Here is a 21,402-nt window from a genome sequence, read left to right on the forward strand (position 1 = left end):
CTGTAGTTCCAGCTACTTGGAAGGCTGAGGCAGAAGGATCGCCTGAGCCCAGCAGATCAAATCTGTGGTGGTCATGAGCATATATGTATAAACATACGTATAATATCATATAATACTTTTAAAGATAAAGAGCATCTAATATCTCTAGAATACACACTGAACACTGATAACATTGGTTGCATATAAAAATGGATTTCATGCCTGTAATCCCAGCACTTTAGGAGGCCAAGGTGGGAGGATTGCTTGAGCCCAGGAGTTGGAGACCAGCCTGGGCAACACAGCAGAGAACTCACCTCTACAAAAAAGTAGCAGAGCATGATGACGTGCACCTGGCAGTCTCAGCTACTCAGGAGACTGAGAATCGCCTGAACCCTGGAGGTGGAAGCTGTGGTGAGCTGTGATCGGCCACTGCGCTCCAGTCTAGACGACAGAGTGAGACCCCTACTCCAAAAATAAAAAAGTTGGGGGTAGGGGGCTTCAGGTTTTCAACTGCTTCAAGCAATGCCCCCAGAGATCCATATTCAGTCTCCTTTGCAGTTAAAGCTGAAAAAAGTCTGAGATGCACTGCCACAGGGCACCCCTAAATAAATCTGGAATCATTAACAGTATCTAGAGAAGTGGAAAGTAGCTGGGTGTAGTTTGGGGGGTGGACCGTAAGCTTAGAGTCCTCGTCCTGTCTGCCTCTCGTATATCTACAGAACTTAACACCAGGGCTCAAGCCACCCTTTATGGATGAAATGTTTGACAAAAACTTGGCACCTGGGAAGAGCTCCACCTCATGTCTCATAACTCCACTTTCAAGTTTCTAAGATGTTGTATATACACAGAACTGAAGGGGATCATTTAAAACTTAGAGCAGTTTCAAAAAACAAACAAAAATGCTGAGAATAAAAACACAATGAAAGCATGGCTCTAAATCCTTTGTTTGACTTTCGAGTCACTTTTGGAAGATGCAGGAGGAGGCTGGAAAAGAAAGATGTGGTGGAGCAGGCCTTTCCGGAAGGCGACCAGGTACCCGACTGTGTGACGCTCGCCTTCACACCAGCTTCCTCTTGTCCATCTTCTCCTCTTGCTGCCGGAGTCGCAGTTGCTGGTTGTGTTAGCTTGAGACTGCTCAGGCTTAGGGGCAGGTGGAGGGGGAAGCCCACAAAGTCATCTTTTGTTCTGAATTCTTGGATTGAAGAATTTGTTTTACATATCTGTTGCCATATCTGAGGTGATGTTTGGCCTTCTAACATACTAGTATTGTAGGCCTGAGTCTTCTGTTCTAATTTACCAAGTAAACTATGCTCATTTAATAATTTAAGAAAATATTATGTTTTCCATCCATTTCTGGCTATTTGTTTATACATCTTTGTTATGTCAGGGTACCATTTCAGTTAATACCTGATATACAAAGATTTGGAAGCTTAAAAAATTTTACCTGGTCCATCCATCTCTCTCCAGGTGAACCTTTCTCTAAAAGATCCCCCAAGTACAAATGTTGAACCCAGTATTCAATATTTCTTGAGAAAAAATCAAGGCCATATTGGTTGTCTTATGATTTTACAGTTCTTGTATTTAATTTTCTTGAAAGTAATATGATATAGTGAAAAAGCTCTAAGGTTAGATTTAAGAGACTGGGTTCTCATCCTGAACTCTGCAAATTATTTTCTCTTTTGGAGCCACAATTTTCATTGTGTAAAGTAGGGGTAATAATAGCTACTTTACTTATGCCAGAGTGTTTTGGCATAATAAATATGAGTACTATGAATGACAAGGTTCTAAGCCAATGTAAGGTATAATTATCATAAGCACTATATTATTTTTCTTTTTTTTTTTTTTTTTGAGTTGGAGTCTCACTCTGTCACTGAGGCTGGAGTGTAGTAGCATACTCATGGCCACCCCAGCAGCAAGCCAGCGTCAACCTGCTGGGCTCCAGCGATCCTTCTGCCTCAGTCTTCCAAGTAACTGGAACTATAGGCATGCACTACTATGCTCAGCTAATTTTTGTGATTTATTGTAGAGATGTGGTCTCACCACGTTGCCTATGCTGGTCTCAAACCTGTGGGCTCACGCATTCCTCTCGTCTTGTCCTCCCAAAGTGCTGGGATTATAGGCCTGAGCCATCATGCCCAACCAGAAATTAATATTTTTTATTATTTATTTATTTTTTTTAGTTGTAGTCTCACTAGGTTGCCTAGGCTGGAGTACAGTGGCACAATCATGGCTACTGCAGGCTCAACCTGCTGGGCACAGACGATCTTTCTGCTTCAACCTTGCAAGTTGCTGGGACTGGTCTCAAACCCACAGGTTCAGACAATCCACTCTCCTCGGTCTCCCAAACTGCTGGGATTACAGGCTGAGCCACCGAGCCCAGCCTATATTATTTTTCTTGTCCAAATCATATAGTTGGTGGAAGTGTTTTGGTTTATTTGTTTAAATTGGGTAAGGAAATTTGGATTTCATGTTTTAGGTTGGAGCTATTGTTGAAACCAGGACATCTGATGGATCTTTTCAGGAAGCTATTATCAGCAAGTTGACAGATGCTAGTTGGTATACTGTGGGTAAGTAGTTAAGTAATTTAATACATAGATTTGATTTGGAGGTTACATATACCTCTATTTTGTGGATTCACTGAATCATTGTATTGTCAGAGAAATATATATTCTTTCCTTTTCAGTGTACTGTATATAGTTGACTAAAATTTTAATGATATGCTGCAGATAACAAAATACAGTAACTTAGCCACCTGTGTCTATTTTTCATCCAAGAATGTACAGTCCTGTTTTAGGTTATTTTGGTGTTGCTCTTCAAGAAAGTTAGATCATATCATTATTGTTTTTTATAAGTAAAGTTAATAAAACATTATAAATAATCAGGCATTTTCTATAATTGGAATAAAAATTGCATAGTTGCAGTCTTTTATAGTGTTGCTACATGTATTAAATAAGGGTAATGTAGATGTTGACATAGAATTTAGTGACTAAAAAAATTCTGACCATAGTAGATTCAAGACTAGGTGATTGTAGCTTAATTTTTTATTTTGACAGTATGTGGGTTCTCATTAACAGCTTTCTATATATTTATATACTCTTCATGTGAATGCATTCTTAGCATTCCATGCATAAGCTTTTAATGGCTTTAAAAACCTTTACTGTGGTAAGAAGCAACAAGTATCATAATACATGTAAGTTAAAACCTAAAAGTGGTACTTAAACAGTTGTCATTATGTTGATGAGAATAGCAATAGGTAATACTTCCAAATCTCCTCAGTATTTTCGAACTACACAATACTGGATAACATCCATTCTTTTGCACTGGACACCTATAGCATTGTTGATTTTTCTTCCATGTATGTTTTGTTTTATGCAGTGTAATTATCATGTTGTGGTTTTCTTGTAGAAGAAGAAAAGGTGACCATTTAGGTTTACTTTTAGTTTACTTGATTTATTGCTTTCAGTAAAAATCATTTGTCTCTATTTGATGCTCAAAGCTGTGAAGAACATGCTTTGGTTAAAAATTGTATTTCCTTTGTCTGACCCTGTGGCTTCTATTAGTAGCAGCAATTTGCTGTATATAACTATTTTTTTTCTAATCTCTTTTATTCTTCTTGGATCTCCTAGAAGTTGGGGTTGATTACAATGGTGGTATTATTCTGAACTACATATTTTTAGGAAGCTTAGTTGTGGCTCTTGATATTTGTTAGAGATTTAAAAACTAAGCTTAATGTTAACTTTTAGAGATTACATTAATGTAATTTTGTTATATTAAACAAAGAACTGGTGAAAATTATAGGAGTTGGTATGTGTAGGTGGGAAAATATATGATGCATTTTCAAATACTAATATTTCATCCTGTATGGTACTATCAAGGTTGCACTCACATTACTTATAAACTTTACTAATAAAATGCTTATGTTCTGCAGAAGCATTAACTTTCAGGTTTTCACATTCTGGGTTTCTTCATCTCAGCATCATTATTCAATTATGAATAGCGATCTCTGTCCTCTACATGAGTGACATTTTAGTATTTCTAAGAACTAGTCAGAGCTGAGCTTTCTCTGTGGTGATTTTCTATGTTCAGTAATTACAGAAGAAATTGTATAATTCTTGTTCTCAAAGAGTTTTAGAATCTTAATTGCATATAATTGAAGTGCCAAGTGTTAGTGTACATAAGAATCTCTTGGTGCTTGCTTAGAAAAATGAGGATTTAAGGACCACAGACTTCTCCAATTTAGTGGGTCTGGGGATGGCAATACAATAATCTTTTGATTTAAGGACCACAGACTTCTCCAATTTAGTGGGTCTGGGGATGGCAATACAATAATCTTTTGTAAGCGTGCTGGGTGATTCTGATGCAAGTAGTACACACATAGGAAAACAGGAAGAAACAGATTTGTCTGGCAATCAGATTCAGAGTAGTCAAGATTTTTGTACTTATGTGTGTGAACAAGATTGATAAAAAGATTTTGACAGGCACTGTTTACGTCAGAACACTCAATATAAGACTGCTATAAAGAACATTTGGGTATTAAAGGATGTGGACCACATAAAGAATGATCAGAGTCTAATGAGCATAATTACTGTTTGGTTTAAAAAGATGGCAAAATGAAATGTGAGACCTCTCATGGGTCATGCACTTTCTACGTTTTTCTTTTAGTAAATACCTAATACCTATTGGGTTTAATTGTTCTTTTCTGGAATTTTTGTTGATTTCTAATTCCTAGCTAAGTGTTATGTATAAAAGTGGAATTGGAAAGTTATTTATAGTGTTAATGGCCTCCAAGACTTTTTTTGGCTTCATGTAATATCTGAAAGTATGTCAGATTATTAAAAATTGAAACAGAAGAGGGTACCACATTGCTGGTTTGTATCAAACAGGAGTTACGATCATGAGTGATCTAAAGTTATCATTAGAGTCAGTTATATTAACTTCTTCTCTTCTCATGTAATGTAGATATTAATTTCCTTTCTGTTAAAAGATTATGGATTTAATATGACTTGGGGTTTTTGAAATACTAATAATACCTTGCCCTATAATGTTGAACAATAAATAGCACCAGCTCAGGAGTTTTGTTTTGTTTTTTAAAGTTTGTTTTTAAGCATTAGAAATATTTTCTCTTCCTGTTAATACCATTCTTTATTCATTTTATAGTTCTTATCCTTGCATTAAAGATAAAAATGTAATATATGGAAGGATGTTATCCAGTCATTTGAGAGGAATCAAAATTGGGATTAGAATTAATATCTGCAGTTAAATGTTGCCATTAATTCTTGGTAAATAAAACTGTCAGTAAGATATTTTGAAAGTACTCTTATTTTGCCTTTTTGTAATGTAAAAATAACATGTATTTGGCCAGGTGTGGTAGCGCATGCCAGTAATCCCAGCACTTTGGGAGAATGAAGTCGGAGGATTGCTTGAGCCAAGGAGTTTGAGACCGGCCTGGGCAACATAGAGAAATCTCATCTCTGCAGAAAAAAATTTAAAAAGCATAAGCAAAACCCCCCACAAAACACATATTTGATAAATTAGGAAAACATAAAGCAAAAAAAAGCCAATAATTTTAGTAATTTACATATGAAATGTACACACACATCATATATGAAGTTTAACACTAAAATCTATTCCATCATTTATATTAATATTTTTGCATGAAGAAATGCTTACGATTTAGGCATTTTTTTATAGTTACTGTTTTGAACAAACATTAGTAATATTAGATTTCATAGAAGTTTTAGTTGACATTGAGTAGAGGAGGTTTAGATTAAACTGGTAGAGTAACAGAATTTTGAAGAATGTGCTGTATGTTTATAAAGCTTTTAAAGTAGATCCTTTTATGACAAATGTTATAACCAAAATCAAGCACAAAATATTTCATAACCACATGGTTATTCCACTGACTAAAAGAATCATTCAGCAAGAAAGTACTAAGCCACAGATAAATCTGTTTAGTCCTGTGACAGGCTTTAACTCGTTTAGTTGGACTTCCACAAGAATTCATATTCCCAGGATATTTTGTTCATGTATATCTTCGAGTGTTAATTTCTTAGGTTTCCAGGTTCCTGGAGATTTTTGTTTTTGCTTTTTGTTGAACAAAGCTACAGAGAGACTTATAGTTATCACAAGTGACTCTATGGATAACAGAACTATTGGAGTAAAGCATTATTGAGCAAAAAAAACAAGACTGAAGACATCATTCCACCTGATTTCAAATATACTACAAAGCTATAGTACTCAAAACATCATACTACTCAGCATAAAAACAGACACGTGGACCAATGGAACAGAATAGAGAACCTGGAAATAAATCTACCCATTTATAGTCAATTGATTTTCAATGAAGATGCCAAGGACACACAATGGGAAAGAGTCTCTTCTGTAAATGGTGTTGAAAAACTAGGTATCCACATGCAAAAGAATTGAATTAGACCCTCATCTCACACTATATACAAAAATAAACTCAAAATGGATTAGACTTAAACTTAATATGTGAAATTGTAAAACTAGAAAAAAACATAGGGGAAAAGCTCTATGATATTGGGCATTGATTTTTTTGAATATGAACCCAAAAACACAAGCACAAAAGCAAAAACAGACAAGAGGGATTACATCAGACAAGGAAACAATTGACAGAGTAAAGATACAACCTTCTGAATGGAGAAAATATTTGCAAGGCCCACATCTCATAAGCAGTTAATATCCAAGATATATAAGGAACTCAAGCATCTCGACAGCACGAAAACAACCCAATTAAAAAATGGGCAAAGGACCTGAATAGACACTTCTCAAAAGAAGACATACAAATAGCTATTAGCTAACAAGTATGTGATAAAATGTACAACATCAGCTTTTATTAGAGAAATGCAAATTAAAACCACAATTAGGTATTACCTCATACCTGTTAGAATGGCTGTCATTAGAAAGATAAAAGATTATGAGTGCTGTAAGGATATGGAGGAAAAAAGAACACTTGTATACTGTTGGTAGGAATGAAAATTAGTACAACCATCATGGAAAACATTATGGAAGTTCCTAAACAAATTAAAAATAGAACTACCATATGATTCAGCAATTCTACATCTGGGTATATATTTAAAGAAAATGAAGTCAGTGTGTTGAAGAAATATCTATACTCCCACATTTACTGCGGCATTATATCACAATAGCCAAGATACAGAATCAATATGAGTGTCTCTAAGCGAATGCATGGAGAAAGAAATGTGGGATATATACACACACAATGGAATACTATTCAGCCTTTAAAAAGAAATTCTTCATTTGCAACAACATGGTCAAACCCGGAGGACGTTATAGGTGAAATAAGCAAAGCACAGAAAGACAAATGCCATATGATGTCACTTACATGGAATATAAAAAAAGTCAATCTCTTAGAAGAAAGTAGAATGGTTGTTATCAGGGGCTAGGGCAGGTTGAGGGTGGGTGAGGGACTGGGAAGATGTTGATCAAATGATACAAAATTTTGACTGGGAGGAAGGAATAAGTATAAGAGATCCAGGCTGGATGCAGTGGCTCACGCCTGTAATCCCAGCACTTTGGAAGGCCAACATGGAGGGATTGCTTGAGTGCAAGAGTTTGAGACCAGCCTGGGCAACGTGGCGACACCTCATCTCTACAAAAAACAAATGAACTGGGCATGGTGGCATATTCCTGGAGTCCCAGCTACTTGGAGGACTGAGGTGGAAGGATTCCCTGGGCCCAGTAGGTCAAGGTTGTGGTGGCCATGAATGTGCCATTGTACTCCAGCCTGGGACACAGAGTGAGACTGACTCCCCCCCCCCAGAAAAAGTTTAAGCGGTCTATTGTACAGCATGGGAACTATAGTCAGTAACAATGTATTGTGTACTTGAAAACTGCTCACCACAAGTATGTGATAAGTATGTGAAGTAATGCATATGTTAATTAGCTTCCACAACATACTCACATTTTAAAACATGTACACCATAAATACATATTGTTTTTATTTGTCAAATAAATAATTTTTTAAAAAAAGAGAACTGTTGATTTTACCTTTGGCATCCATATATTTTTAACTTTAAATTTTTTATTGCATTATATAACAAATTCTGTTAATTATAACTACTGTACACAGTTATAACAATAATCAATAATACGTATTTTCCCCAAATCTGAATTTTTTACTTCTTCTCAGTCTAATTTTATATTGTTTCATACCTATATGTTATGTATATCTTTCTATTCCTTCTTAACAAAATTGCAGCCTATTGGTTAATCTTTTGATACTCTATATCTTTTTATCTATCTTTTTTTTTTGAGTTAAGGTCTCACTCCGTCACCCAGGCTGGAGTGCAGAGGCACAGTCACAGCTCATCGTAGCCCCCAACTTCCTGGCTTAGGCAATCCTTCCGCCTTAGTCTCCTGCGTAACTAGACCTACAAGGCATGCTCCACTGCATCCAGCTAATTTTTTAATATTCCCCCTCCCCTCTTTTCCCTATTTTTTTCTGTTGTTGTTGTTGTAGAGATGTGGTCTTGCTGTTTTACCCAGGCTGGTCTCAAACTCCTGGGCTCAAGCAATCTTCCCACTTCATTCCCTGAAAATGCTGGGATTATAGGCATTGAGCCACGATGCCTGGCCAACAATTTCTTTTTGAAAAGAAGTTAGTAATTCCTACCTTGCAGAGGCTGTTGTGAGGATTAGGACATGGTAGAAGCTTAATAAGTGATAGCCAATTACATCTCTGGATAGGTAAATTAATTTACTGTTATGATTATCTTTCAGCATCAGTGTTATAACAGATTGATTTATTTAGTAGTTCATTAGAACCTTGTTGTGTTTTGTTTCTTTAAATCTAGCAGATTAGGGTTAGATTTGTTTATTGGTTTGCATTGGCATTATTTTTTCTGTTTTTATGAGTAGTGCTACCGTGAGAGTCTCAGCTTTGTCATTTTCCTCTAAGTAGGTTTTAGTATTTAAATCTGTATTAGGGCTTTCCAAAGAGACAGAACCAATAAGGTATAGATACGAGAGAGTTTATTAGGGAAATCGGCTCATGCAATTATGGAAACTGAGAAGTCCCATGACAGGTTGTCTGCAAGCTGGAGACCTAGGATGCCAGTAGCGTGACTCAGTCCAAGTCTGAAAGCCTCAGAAACAGGGAAGCTGATGGTATAATTCTCAGTTTCAGTCCAAAGGCCTGAAAATCTGAGGGACTGTTGGTCCAAGACTCAGAGTCCCAAGACCAGATAGCCCAAAGTTCTAATGCCCAAGAGCAGGAGGAGGAGAGTGTCCCAGCTTCAAGAGAGAGGAAATCTTATTTTTGCTTTTTAGTTCCACCCGGGCCCCCAGCCAATTGGATGGTGCCTGCCCACATTGAGAACTGATCCATCCCAATTAGTTCACTGACTCACACACCAGGCTTCTCTGGAAACACCCTCATAGACACACCCAGAAGTAATGCTTTACCAGTACTCTAAGTAGTCCTTAATCCAGTCAAGTTCACATCTAAAATTAACCATTATAGTATTTGATAATGTAATAACTGATACTACTCTTGGTTGTACGCATGTTCTGTTGAACTCAATAATCTATTTAAATGCCTTTTGGGGCAAGTATAAGACATTTCTTAAAATTATTAAATCTTTGTAGTGTGACTTTTTTTCCTTTGAGTATGTTATAAATAAGTCTGAACTAAAAAGCTAAATTTATTATGTACACAGCCAATTATTTCACTCTTACCAAAATGCTAAAGTCACTCTTCAGTGCCTACAAATTTTGTTTTATTTTAGATGATACTTCGCTAACATGGAAGTTATAGAGGAAGCTTCTTATACGTGGCGCTTCTTCCTGGTTTTGGTAATCAGGATGTTATGATTAATAAGTTTACAATGTTGTTGGGTTTTCTATTTGCCTTTCAGAAAGTGTCAAAAAGTTATATTACTTAACAAATGTATAAAATACTCAAGTACATATATTTGTGCAGTTTTGTAAATAAAAGAAATCTTAAACTGTTTCTCTTTGCTCACTTAGAATTCCTATGTGTAAAACTAGTGGCCGGGCGCGGTGGCTCAAGCCTGTAATCCCAGCACTTTGGGAGGCCGAGGTGAGAGGATTGCCTGAGTCCATGGGTTCGAGACCAACCTGGGCAACATGGTGAGACCTCGTCTCTACAATAAATAAAAAAATTAGCTGGGCATGGTAGTACTTGCCTTGTAGTTCTGGCTACTTGGAAGACTGAGACAGACGGATCGCCAGAGCTCAGCAGGTCAATGTTGGGGTGGCCATGAGTGTGCCATTGCACTCCAGCCTGGGCGATAGAAATTCTAACTCAAAACAAAACAAAATTTAAAAAACCCTGTAGTATAGTTGTTTATACCATAATTCACTTTTGAGATATCCTTAGTCTTTACAATATTTTTATTTATTATAAAGTATGTAGAAGTGAAATGAATGTTTCCCTTAAAAAATATCTGATTTTATTTCAAAGTTATGATCTAAAAAAACAAGAACTAAGAAAATTAAATTGTTAAAATGTTTGTATCAGAACATTTTGATTTAAGGCTGTCATTGATTAATGATAAAACACTAGGGAAAATACTTTTTATATAACTTTGACAGTATTGGTCTTACATTCTCATTTTCCTTCCTCATACCTCCATTGAAATGTATGTGTGTCCAGTGTCACCATCTTTGGTATTGTAGACATTAAGGAAAATTGGAATCCTTAAGGTTTTATTCTTTTACAAAATCTTGTACCTATAGACACTATACTAACGTGAAGAATTATTATCAGTTTAGTTTATGATAATTTCATGATTTCAGTGTTTTTAAAAAACAAGAGCTTATTAAAATTGATGATACTATATGAATAATAATTTTTGAAATAAGTATTTAAGACACCATTCATCAAGTGCAGATCAATGAGGTCATTGTCGGAAGATGTTGTGTTTTATCCTGTCATTGTATCTGCAGGTAGTCATTAATTTCTGGTTCATTGGCAGTGTATAGCACAGCTGCTTTTCTTGTTGAGTGCTTTTGTATCATTAAATTTCCTTTTAAAACTTCGTTAAATGTGTATGGTTTGAAGACAAAATGTTAATTAAACAGCCATCCTTAAGAAAAAAATTCAGGATTGTAATTATACAGGTAACCAATTAAAAGACACCAAGATATTAAGTCAACATAATGTAGAATTTCCCCTTTTTTCTTTTCTTTTTTTTTTTGAGTTGGAGTCTCACTGTTGCCCAGACTGGAATGCAGTGGCATGCTCTTGGCCACCACAGCCTCAACCTGCTGGGCTCCGGCGATCCTTCTGCCTCAGCCTTCCAAGTAGCCAGAACTACAGGCGCACACTACCACACCTGGCTAATTTTTGATTTATTGTAGAGATGAGGTCTCGCCAAGTTCCTCGGGTGGGTCTTGAACCCGCGGGCTTAGGCAATCCACTCACCTCGGCCTCCCAAAGTTCTGGGATTACAGGCTGAGCCACCGAGCCCGGCCTCCCCTTATTAATTCTAACTTACTCTGTTAGAATGGGAAAGTACCTCGAATTTTTAAAATTAATATTAAATCTTAATCATTTTTGTGTATATATGCTTTCCTATGAAAAATGTTCTTTTCATAAGATATACAAACATTGTTGAATGAAAAGGCATGTTAAGTATCTGAGGTAAGGATTCTGTTTTTTATTTTGCTTCTTTATAATCTTGGGAATTGAGGTATTTTCTGAGAGTATCTTAAAAAAATAAACTTAGTAAATGTTACATGCTAAAATCTGAATAGTTAAGCCTATAAGATTATCAGTATATTTGTTTATTAGTGATTAGGATAATATTAGAGAAATTATAAAATTCCATATCCCCGTTTTCTTAAAATATTTAATCATACCTAAGTAGTATGACTTTTTAAATGTGTAGTAAAAGTAAAAAATTGAAGAAAGTTTCTGTGTAATTATGACTTCTTTCTTTTTGAAAAAACTTTATATCTTTCTAATGTTTGTTTTGACCTTTATTTCTAAACTACTTATATCCATTTCTGACCCAAGAAGAGAGCTTGAATCTTAAGACTTTAAAATTTGGCAGCAAGTACTTCTACTATAGTAGGTTATCATGCAAATAGGCAGAAATATAATAATTAACAACATTACCAGGAGTCAAACAGTTTCTGGAAATTAGAGGCCCTCTATTAAAAACTGTTGTGGAAAATCCCATAATACTTCTTTTTAAATCATAGATTTTTGTTCATTCTTTTAGAATTGCAGGTGTGTAATGTTTGTGCTTTGACTAGGTTGCTAATGAATAAAGGTGGTTCTGTAGTGACAGAAGCCAAAAAAGCAAATGGAGATACTTAAGCACTGTGGGAGCCATTAACTTGTGTTTGGTATCTATAGAATGAAAAATGTGGTTTGCTTTGCCCAAGTCTGTAAAAGGTTTTGAAACATGACTAACAAATAATGGTTCTTACATATATTGAGCTCTAATGAATAGCAGTAAAAGCATGCTGTGCTGTTAAGTTTTTGTTTTATCAGTTCTCATTTAATTAAATTATCTGATATTTTGTGTTTATTGTAGTGTTTGATGATGGTGATGAGAGAACATTGAGACGTACCTCGCTTTGCCTGAAAGGGGAAAGACATTTTGCAGAGAGTGAGGTATGGTGACATGGATGGACTATTTGGGTTGAACAGCAGCTACTGATGTAGAGGTAAAATGTGATTTAATTAGTCTGTTTCTTATCCAGACACTTGACCAGCTTCCCTTAACAAATCCAGAGCATTTTGGTACTCCAGTAATTGCAAAGAAGACGAACAGAGGAAGAAGGTCCTCTCTTCCTGTGTGAGTTTTTCATACATAGTATCATTATGACTATAGTTATTACAACCAATGCTTTTCCTTGATTGGCTACATTTGTTTGGGTAACCTTTCCATAGCATCTCATACCATTATGTTAGACATTTGACCCTGAGCAGACCTTGTTCTTCATTGTTCCCATTACCTTGCCCAAGAAGTATCATGATTCTTTTATCAAAAAGGATATTTCTGAGCCGGATGTGGTGGCTCAAGCCTGTAATCCCAGCACTTTGGGAGGCAGACGTGAGAGGATTGCTTGAGCCCGTAGTTCAAGACCAGTGTGTACAATTTGACAAGACTTTGTCTCTACAATAAATAAGAAAATTAGCTAGGTGTGGTGGCGCACACCTGTAATTCCAGTTATTTGGAAGGTTGAGGCAGAAGGATCACCTGAGCCTGGCGGGTTGAAGGGCTTCGGTGGCCATGAGCATGACACTGCACTCCAGCCTGGGCATCAGTGAGACTCTGACTCAAAAAAAAATTTAAAAGGATATTTCTGTTTTAAGTTACTTTGCCTAAGTCTTTGATATGATAATTTTCCTACTTTAAGTGAGTATATGTGGTTTTTATTACCTTTTTAAAAAATTGTAATATTATTTTGTTGAACTATTTGAGAAAAAATTGTACATATCCTTAAATACTTAAGGAGATGCTCTTACATAACCAAAGTATGAAGATCAAATTTAGAAGTATAACCCTGATGGAATACTATCATCTAATAACATGTGAAGGGGGACCTAAAAACCCAGAATTTATTTATTAAAAAAATGTATTTATCCTTTCATGTTTAGACTTCAGTTACCTTCAGAGTACTCTATTTGATGCAATATACATGTCGAGACCCTTTTTTCCACAGCTTTTGAATTTGTCAATTTTGATGTCTTTTAGTGCTTATGATGGTTTTTGTTTCACCTCTTCCATATTGGCAAAACGTTTCCTTTTGAGGACTTTTTTCTTTGGGAAAACAACAAAAAAAAGTTGCTTTGAGTGAGATGGTGTGAAAAGGGAGGGTAGGGCTCAGGGGTCATGCTGTTTTTGGTCAAAAACTTCTGAACACTCAGCACAATGTGGGCAGGTGCACTTGTAAATCACCCATCATGAAATAGGCAAATACACTGAAAGACTGTCCAAAAAAAATTCACTGAAGCTGAACACAATCTCTCACAGCAATGCTAGTACACTGGTACCAATGGGTTCCTAGAACACTTACTTAGCGGAGGAAGCCTGTATTACAAGGGCGCTGCCCTCCAAAAAAAAATTAATAATTCTAGGTTCTTTGGGTGCCCTCATATAGTCCATATTTCAAATTTTTTCAGTTATTCCAATATAGCCTTTATGGCATCCCCCAGCTCCCCTGATTCCTGGATCCAGTCAAGATAATGTACTGCATTTAGTTTATATAGTTCTTGAGTCTCCTTTATTCAGGAAACGTTCTTTCACCATTTTTTGGTTATCATTATGTTAACATTTTTGAAGAGTAAAAGGCAAGTAGTTTTGTAGACTGTTCTTCAAAATGGGTTTGTCTGACTACTGTTTTCTCATTGTTAGATTCAAGTTATACATTTTTGGCAGTGATATTAAGTGATGTGTCCTTTTCTTTTTTTTTTTTTTTTTTTTGAGTTGGAGTCTCACTCTGTCGCCCAGACTGGAGTGCAATGGGCGCTCCCGGCCACCGCAGCCTCGACCTGCTGGCTCCGGTGATCCTTCCACCTCAGCTTTCCAAGTATCTGGAACTACAGGCATACGCTACCACGCCTGACTAATTTTTTTGATTTATTGTAGAGATAATGTCTTGCCAAGTTGCCCAGGCAGGTCTCGAACCCACGGGCTTAGGCAATCCACTCACCTCATCCTCCCAAAGCACGGGATTACAGGCTGAGCCACCGAGCCTGGTTTGATGTGTCCTTTTCAAGGCAAGCACATCAAGAAGTGCAGGTTATCAGTTTGTCCTATAACTGGTAATGTTAACTTTATCACCTGGTTAAGGTGCTGTCTGCCATATTTCTCAACTCCAAAGTTATTACAGTTATCATTTTTCCCTTTGTAATTTATAAATAATCTATGTGGAAATACTTTGAGATGGTTTAGGTATCCTGTTCTCTGTCAAACTTTTTTTTTGTTTGTTTTCTTTTTTTGAGGGGGTCGCAGTCTCATTCTGTTGCCCAGGCTATACTGCAGTGCACGCTCATGGCCACCACAGCCTCGACCTGCTGGGCTCAGGTTATCTTTCCACTTCAGCCTTTCAAGTAGCTGGAACTACAGGCGTGTGCCACCATGCCCAGCTAATTTTTTGATTTGTTGTAGAGATGAGGTCTCACCATGTTGCCCAGGCTGGTCTCGAACCTTTGGGCTCAGGCAATCCTTTCACCTCTGCCTCCCAAAGTGCTGGGATTACAGGGGCTCATGAGCCACTGCTCCCTGTTCTGTCAAACTTTTATGCAGTGTTTTATCATCTGCTGATAATTCTTGCTTAAATCTATTAGTACTATTATAATAATGAAATGGTGATTTTCTAATTTTTCATTCTTGCTGCCTTTTTTTTTTAGTTGTCATTTAGGCATAATAAAAATCTTTCCTAATCACCACTGTAGATTCATGGATTCTAGTTTTTACTTAATGGGCTATAATTTATTATTCAAAAATTCATTTTGATGCTCAAGTTGTCCCAGATTTAGTCAATGAGCGCCAGTCCAAACTGGCTTCTGTGCTTTTTTTGACATGTCCTCACCATTTCTTGAGCATTTTTTCATTTTCTGGCATGACAGGGTATCCTAGGCTCATGCTAATTTTTTTTCCTGCCCCAGCCCTGGAAGTGGCCATTTCTCCAAGGGTCTCTGGTTCCTATTAGTGGGAAGTAATATTTAGAAACCAGGTCAGATGTTAGATCTACTCATTGCTGCTGGGAGTATGTAATGAAGATTTTAAAAGGCAAAGTCAAATAATGTCTATACTACAAGCCAGAAAGTTATTAAAAAAAAGAACCTCTGAGGACCCTAAATGGAACTCCCAGCTCAGCCACTTACTAGATACATCAGTTTGGGAAAACTACTTAACTTCTTCAAATTTAATACATTTACATATATTAACTCTAATCTTCACAAAAACCTGAAGGATATAATATCTTACCAGTTTTTGTGAGGATTGGATAATGTATGTAAAATTATTAGTGTGTATTAAGTACTCCATACATGATATATATTTAATAAATCATTAATACCTCATATTTTATTCATAAGCTATCCCTCTAGACTTTTACTGAAAGCTTCCTTATACTTTTTTATAATTCTAACAAGTTGAGTCATCTGGTTTTTGAGAGTACAATAGATTTGAAGAAGCAAGTAGAGGTGTCAAAAGGAAAGATAAGAGAGATTAGTAGATGTAGACAATAAAGAAAGTGAGGTGGAGTTTTATAACTGACAAGTCTTTGAGAGGAAAAGTACTAAAACATAAAGCGATAAGGAATTAAATTGATTTGGGCCATTTAATAAGAGTTAATATCTGGAATGCTTTTGAGGTGGAAAGATCACCTGAGCCCAGAAATTGAAGTTGCAGTGATCTGTGATCGTGCCTGAGAGACAGTGTGATTCCAACTCAAAAAGAGAGAACTCAATTGGGAGTATTTTTTATTAAAAATATTTATTTAAATTTTTTATTTAAAAAATTATAGGCTTAAAATTAAAACCTATCATTGACACTTCAGGGTAAACTTTAGTTATCCAGATAAGTTGCCTAAATAAACTTTTATATGTATTTTAATGAGATATTTTCATAGCATGTTAGACAATTAAAGTTATATAATCTGGCGTAAAAATAGAAGTGTAATCTTTTAAATAAATGTATTTGGCACAGTAAGTACTTAATGGTGATGTAATTAGGCTTTTCTGCCCCATCTGGTTGTTGGCATGAGAGGCTAAGTCTAAGTACTCATTGATCTAGTGATGTGGACTCAGGGTTACCATAGACAGCTCAGGACTACATACTTCTGTGAGGCCAAGGAAGTACCCATCTCTTGCCCAGAGTGGTCTCAAACTTCTGGGTTCAGGCAATCCTCTTGCCTCAACCTCCCAAAGTGCTGAGATTACAGGCATAAGTGACTGCACCCAGCCTACACTACTTTTTATCAAATAATGGTTTGTATTAGGATAATGATCTAGTTATACTTGCTTTCAGTACTGAAGATGAAAAGGAAGAAGAAAGTAGTGAAGAGGAAGATGAGGATAAGCGACGTCTCAATGATGAATTATTAGGAAAAGTTGTAAGTGTGGCATCTACAACTGAGCGAACTGAATGGTATCCAGCTTTGGTAAGTAAGGTTTCTTTGCAAAGTTAATCAATCATGTAACTATTTAAAATTGATTTTTAAAAAGGATTTAGAGTATTTTGAAGGAATGCAACAAATTTGGATTTTATCACAGATTTTAAAATTGAGCATAGCCAGGCCCAGAATATTTTACTGTTTTCTTTTATTATTCCCTTTTTTTATTCTCCATAACTTTTATTGGAATCTTTTATTTCTTCCCTCAAAATGTGTCCAGTGGTCTTTTTTTTACTGTATTCCCATTACTATGAGTTCTCTTAATTTGATTCTTGAATCCTTTCTTTACTAAATTTAGACTAATTTTCCAGAACTAACTTTCATAGAGAATTTTTTAAAATACTGATTTAATTGTGATATTCCCATTGTCAAAAATAAAAAACCTTTGCTACATCTGCCTTAATTGATCGATTTTGCAATTTTAAATGGGTATTTGTGGCCATCCCTAGGTCTTTATTTTCTGTTTTCATTATAAACTCTACTCAAGTTCTTTCTTAACTGCACCCATGTAAGATACTTCATTCCTCTAATCCTTTATCTCTGCCTTAAATTAATTAATATTTACTGAGGATCTGCAGTAAGTTCAGCTTTATTCTGGTTCCTTAAGAGAAAGAAGTGTGAAATTTGCAACTCATTGCCCTCAGGGAGCTTATTATACACATCTAAGAGATTACATAGTAATTAAAGATTATATTGTAAATTTAAAAAAAATTGTGTGTAAACCAGAGTATGACAGGGAGTATTAGAAAGGAAGGGTTCACATAGATTTTAAAGAAGGCTTTGTAAGTGGGAAGTCTTAGGTAGGTTGGTAGAGAAAGCTGATCTTTGCTTACATAGAAAAGGAATAAGAAAAGATAGATGGACAAGAGATTATTTTATGAGAAGAATCAAAAATATTTTGTAATGCCTGTTTCCACTTCTTCCTCCTCCTCCACTCTTCTCTTCTTTCTCTTCTTCCTCCTCTTCTTTATTCCCTCTTAAATATTTATTAAACTTCAGCTAAGTACTGCCTTCTCTGCAGGGTGTATTTAGAAAATACTCAACATAAGTATGACTCTTCTTTGGGTTATGATATCACTTATCTCTAGTAATAGTGGCACAAAATATATCCCAAATTGGATTATAATTTTTTAAAGAGCTATGGGCATATTTGTAGTTTCTATGTTTATGTAAATATGTTCCTCATTTCCTAGTTAATAGATTTACTTTGCACAGGAAGATTCTGAAAATCCTTTGACCTTTTTCAGTTACATAGGCAAACAAGCAAATGGATTTGGATGCAGAATATTCAGATCATAGTGTGTCAAGAGTTTTTTTTTCTTTTAAATAAAAACAAGTTCCTTTATTACTCAATATATTTATTATTTTTCTGACATTGAAAATGAAAAATGAGTAAGACACCATTATTACATTTGATTATATGTCTAATGCAGAGAATTATTCAGGTAACTAACATAAAAGAGTCTTATGTTCAGTATACTTGGTATATGAACATATAGTAGTTCACTCTGTCTTGGCCTGAGATATCATATTCATTGGAATAAAATACAGAAAGCCTTCATGAATCAGGTGTTTTTAAGCTGAGCCTTGAAGGATTTCAAGTTATTAAACAGAACTTCACTAGAGGAAACAAGTATAAACAGAAAAGCAAAGGGTTTGTTCATGGAACCGTTTGCTCTGGCGTCCATTTTGGCTAAGTACTAGATGTGAATAGGAGAATAATAGGAAATATAATTGGAAAGATAATTTGAATCTAGGGCAGAAGGGTCTTCTAAAGTTCATCTAATGAATTTGGACATAATTCTACAGAAAATTTTGCAGAAGAGTGATGCTATTTGAGCTGCATGTTTCAGAATGTTAATGAGGCAGTGGTATGTTATTGGAAAGACTGGAGGTGGCAGGAATCAACTCAAAGGCTATTAGAGTAGTTCACAGGTGAGGTAATTAGATGTTGGGTTGTGCCTAACCATCCTTTAAGACTTAACTCAAGCTTTGGCTGCCACACCTTTTCCTTGCCCAGATTGGGTTTTCATATTATTCTGTGCCTCACGGTATCACTGTACTTATCCTCAGTTAGGTGGTATCTCATTGTGGTTTTGATTTGCTTTAAAAGTTCTTTGTTCATATTGTCTTTGATTTGTTTTAATTACTAGAAACTGCATATCCTGCTTAAAAAAAAAAAAAAAGCAAACTCAGATGGTTTTAACAAATAGCCCTGTTTCAAAATAAATCCTGATTGAAGTTTTTTTTTCTGAGTTGGTGTCTCACTCTGTCAGCTGGGCTGGAGTACAGTGGCACAATCATAATGCACCGCTGCCTTGAACTCTTGGGCTGAAGGGATGCACCCTCCTCAGCTTCCTGAGTAACTGGGACTACAGATGTGCGTCATCATACTTAGCTAATTTTTTTTTTGAGTTGGAGTCTCACTCTGTAGCCCAGGCTGGAGTGCAGTGGCACGCTCATGGCCACCCCAGTGTCTACTTGCTAGGCTTTGGCAATCCTTCTGCCTCAGCCTTCCAAGTAGACAATACTACAGGTGCGCGCTACCACACCCAGCTCATTTTTTATATATTATAGAGATGAGGTCTCACTAAGTTGCCCGGGCTGATCTGAAACCTGCTGGGCTCAGGCAATCCACTCGCTTTGGCCTTCCAAAGTGCTAGGATTACGGGCTGAGCCACCAAGCCCAGTCGGCTAATTTTTTTTTTTTTTTTGAGTTGGAGTCTTACTCTGTCGCCCAGACTGGAGTGCAGTGGCCGCTCCCAGCCACCGCAGCCTCGACCTGCTGGGCTCTGGCGATCCTTCCGCCTCAGCCTTCCAAGTAGCTGGAATTACAGGCATGCGCTACCACGCCTGGCTGATTTTTTTATTTATTGTAGAGATGAGGTCTCGCTGCCCAGCCGGGTCTTGAACCCATGGGCTCAGGCAATCCACTCACCTCAGCCTCCCAAAGGCACAGGATTACAGGCTGAGCCACCGAACCCGGCTCGACTAATTTTTAAATTTTGTGCAGAGATAGGGTCTCACTTTGTTGCCCAGGCTAGTGTTTTTGTTTGTTTGTTTGTTTTGTTTGTTTGTTTGTTTTGCTAGTGATCAGCTCAAATGATCCTCCTACCTCATCCTCCCAAAGTGCTGGGATTGCAGGCATGAGCCACCTCCCCCAGCTCAAGTATATATTAAAAAAAAATTATAATATGCAAAATTTTCACCACAGATTATTTTTTGAATAAAAATGAATGATCATTTTATTTAGAATGAAGTCTAATATTTTTAAAAACTGGCTACACTTGAATTTATATTTCATTAATCATTTTATAATTTAATGGCTATGGATAAATTACATATCTAGAAAACCAATGTGCTAAACAAAAAATATAAGGAGATCTTTTCAAAGTAATTCATTAATAATGGGAGCTGTGAAACTATTTCTTATGAAGTATAATTCATTTGAGAAGTTAGAGGATCTCTAGAATTGTTCTTTTAAAATAATGATATTTTCCTGAGCAGGAGAAATAGAAATCAGTCTGTTCTTATTTTTATATTTCAGGTAATATCTCCTAGCTGTAATGATGACGTCACAGTGAAAAAGGATCAGTGTTTAGTTCGATCATTTATTGATTCTAAATTGTGAGTAATGAATCACTTAATAATGTTAAATGGGAGGAGAAAAAAAATGAAATCACAATGATAGATCCACCCAACCCCAGACTTTATTTTTAAAAGTCTAACCATTTATGAACTGAGAAGTTGTTATCTAATATGTTTAGACTTTTTGACATGTAGGGTATTTTTATATTTTTGTAACATAGGGTAATTGTATATAAAAACTAAACAACAGTATGTGAGAGGAATATTAGAAACAGTAAAAAAAGACATAATATTACATTTTTCCTTCATTGTAAAGTTTGATTTTTTTTATCATGTGTACTATTTCATATCGTGAACTATGAAGCTTAGTTTTTAATAGAATTATATTACCAGAATAATTAATTTGACCTTTTTCTGATTAAAAAAACAGACTTTGTACAAGCTACCCATAGCAAAGCATAAAAATAAATAGACTTTTATTTTAGTAAAAATTGAGTTATTGTTGTGCCTAATAAAATAAAATAAAATATTTTAGGAACAAATGACAAGAAAAACTAGGAATTTATTTTTGAATGAACTTCATTAGACATTGATACCTTGTTTTAAAGAGGATTTTGCTTTCTATTATTTTGTCTTTTTAAGGTTTTACTTGCTGCTTTTCAGTATTTAGATATTTATTTGTTTGGAAGA

The 21,402-nt window shown here is 35.8% G+C and overlaps 1 protein-coding gene across 1 annotated transcript in view; it reads left to right on the forward strand.

Annotated features, from left to right (window-relative positions):
- ARID4A (AT-rich interaction domain 4A) overlaps positions 1 to 21,402 on the forward strand; it is a 77,366-nt gene that overhangs the window by 5,812 nt on the left and 50,152 nt on the right. The window contains 5 exon segments of the mRNA XM_008056686.2: positions 2,456 to 2,546; positions 12,531 to 12,610; positions 12,700 to 12,794; positions 16,980 to 17,112; positions 20,672 to 20,751. Coding sequence (XP_008054877.1) covers positions 2,456 to 2,546; positions 12,531 to 12,610; positions 12,700 to 12,794; positions 16,980 to 17,112; positions 20,672 to 20,751 — 479 coding nt within the window.

This window comes from Carlito syrichta, unplaced genomic scaffold, assembly GCF_000164805.1.
Source record: "Carlito syrichta isolate Samal-C Ts95f unplaced genomic scaffold, Tarsius_syrichta-2.0.1 Scaffold302449, whole genome shotgun sequence".
Taxonomy (NCBI): domain Eukaryota; kingdom Metazoa; phylum Chordata; class Mammalia; order Primates; family Tarsiidae; genus Carlito; species Carlito syrichta.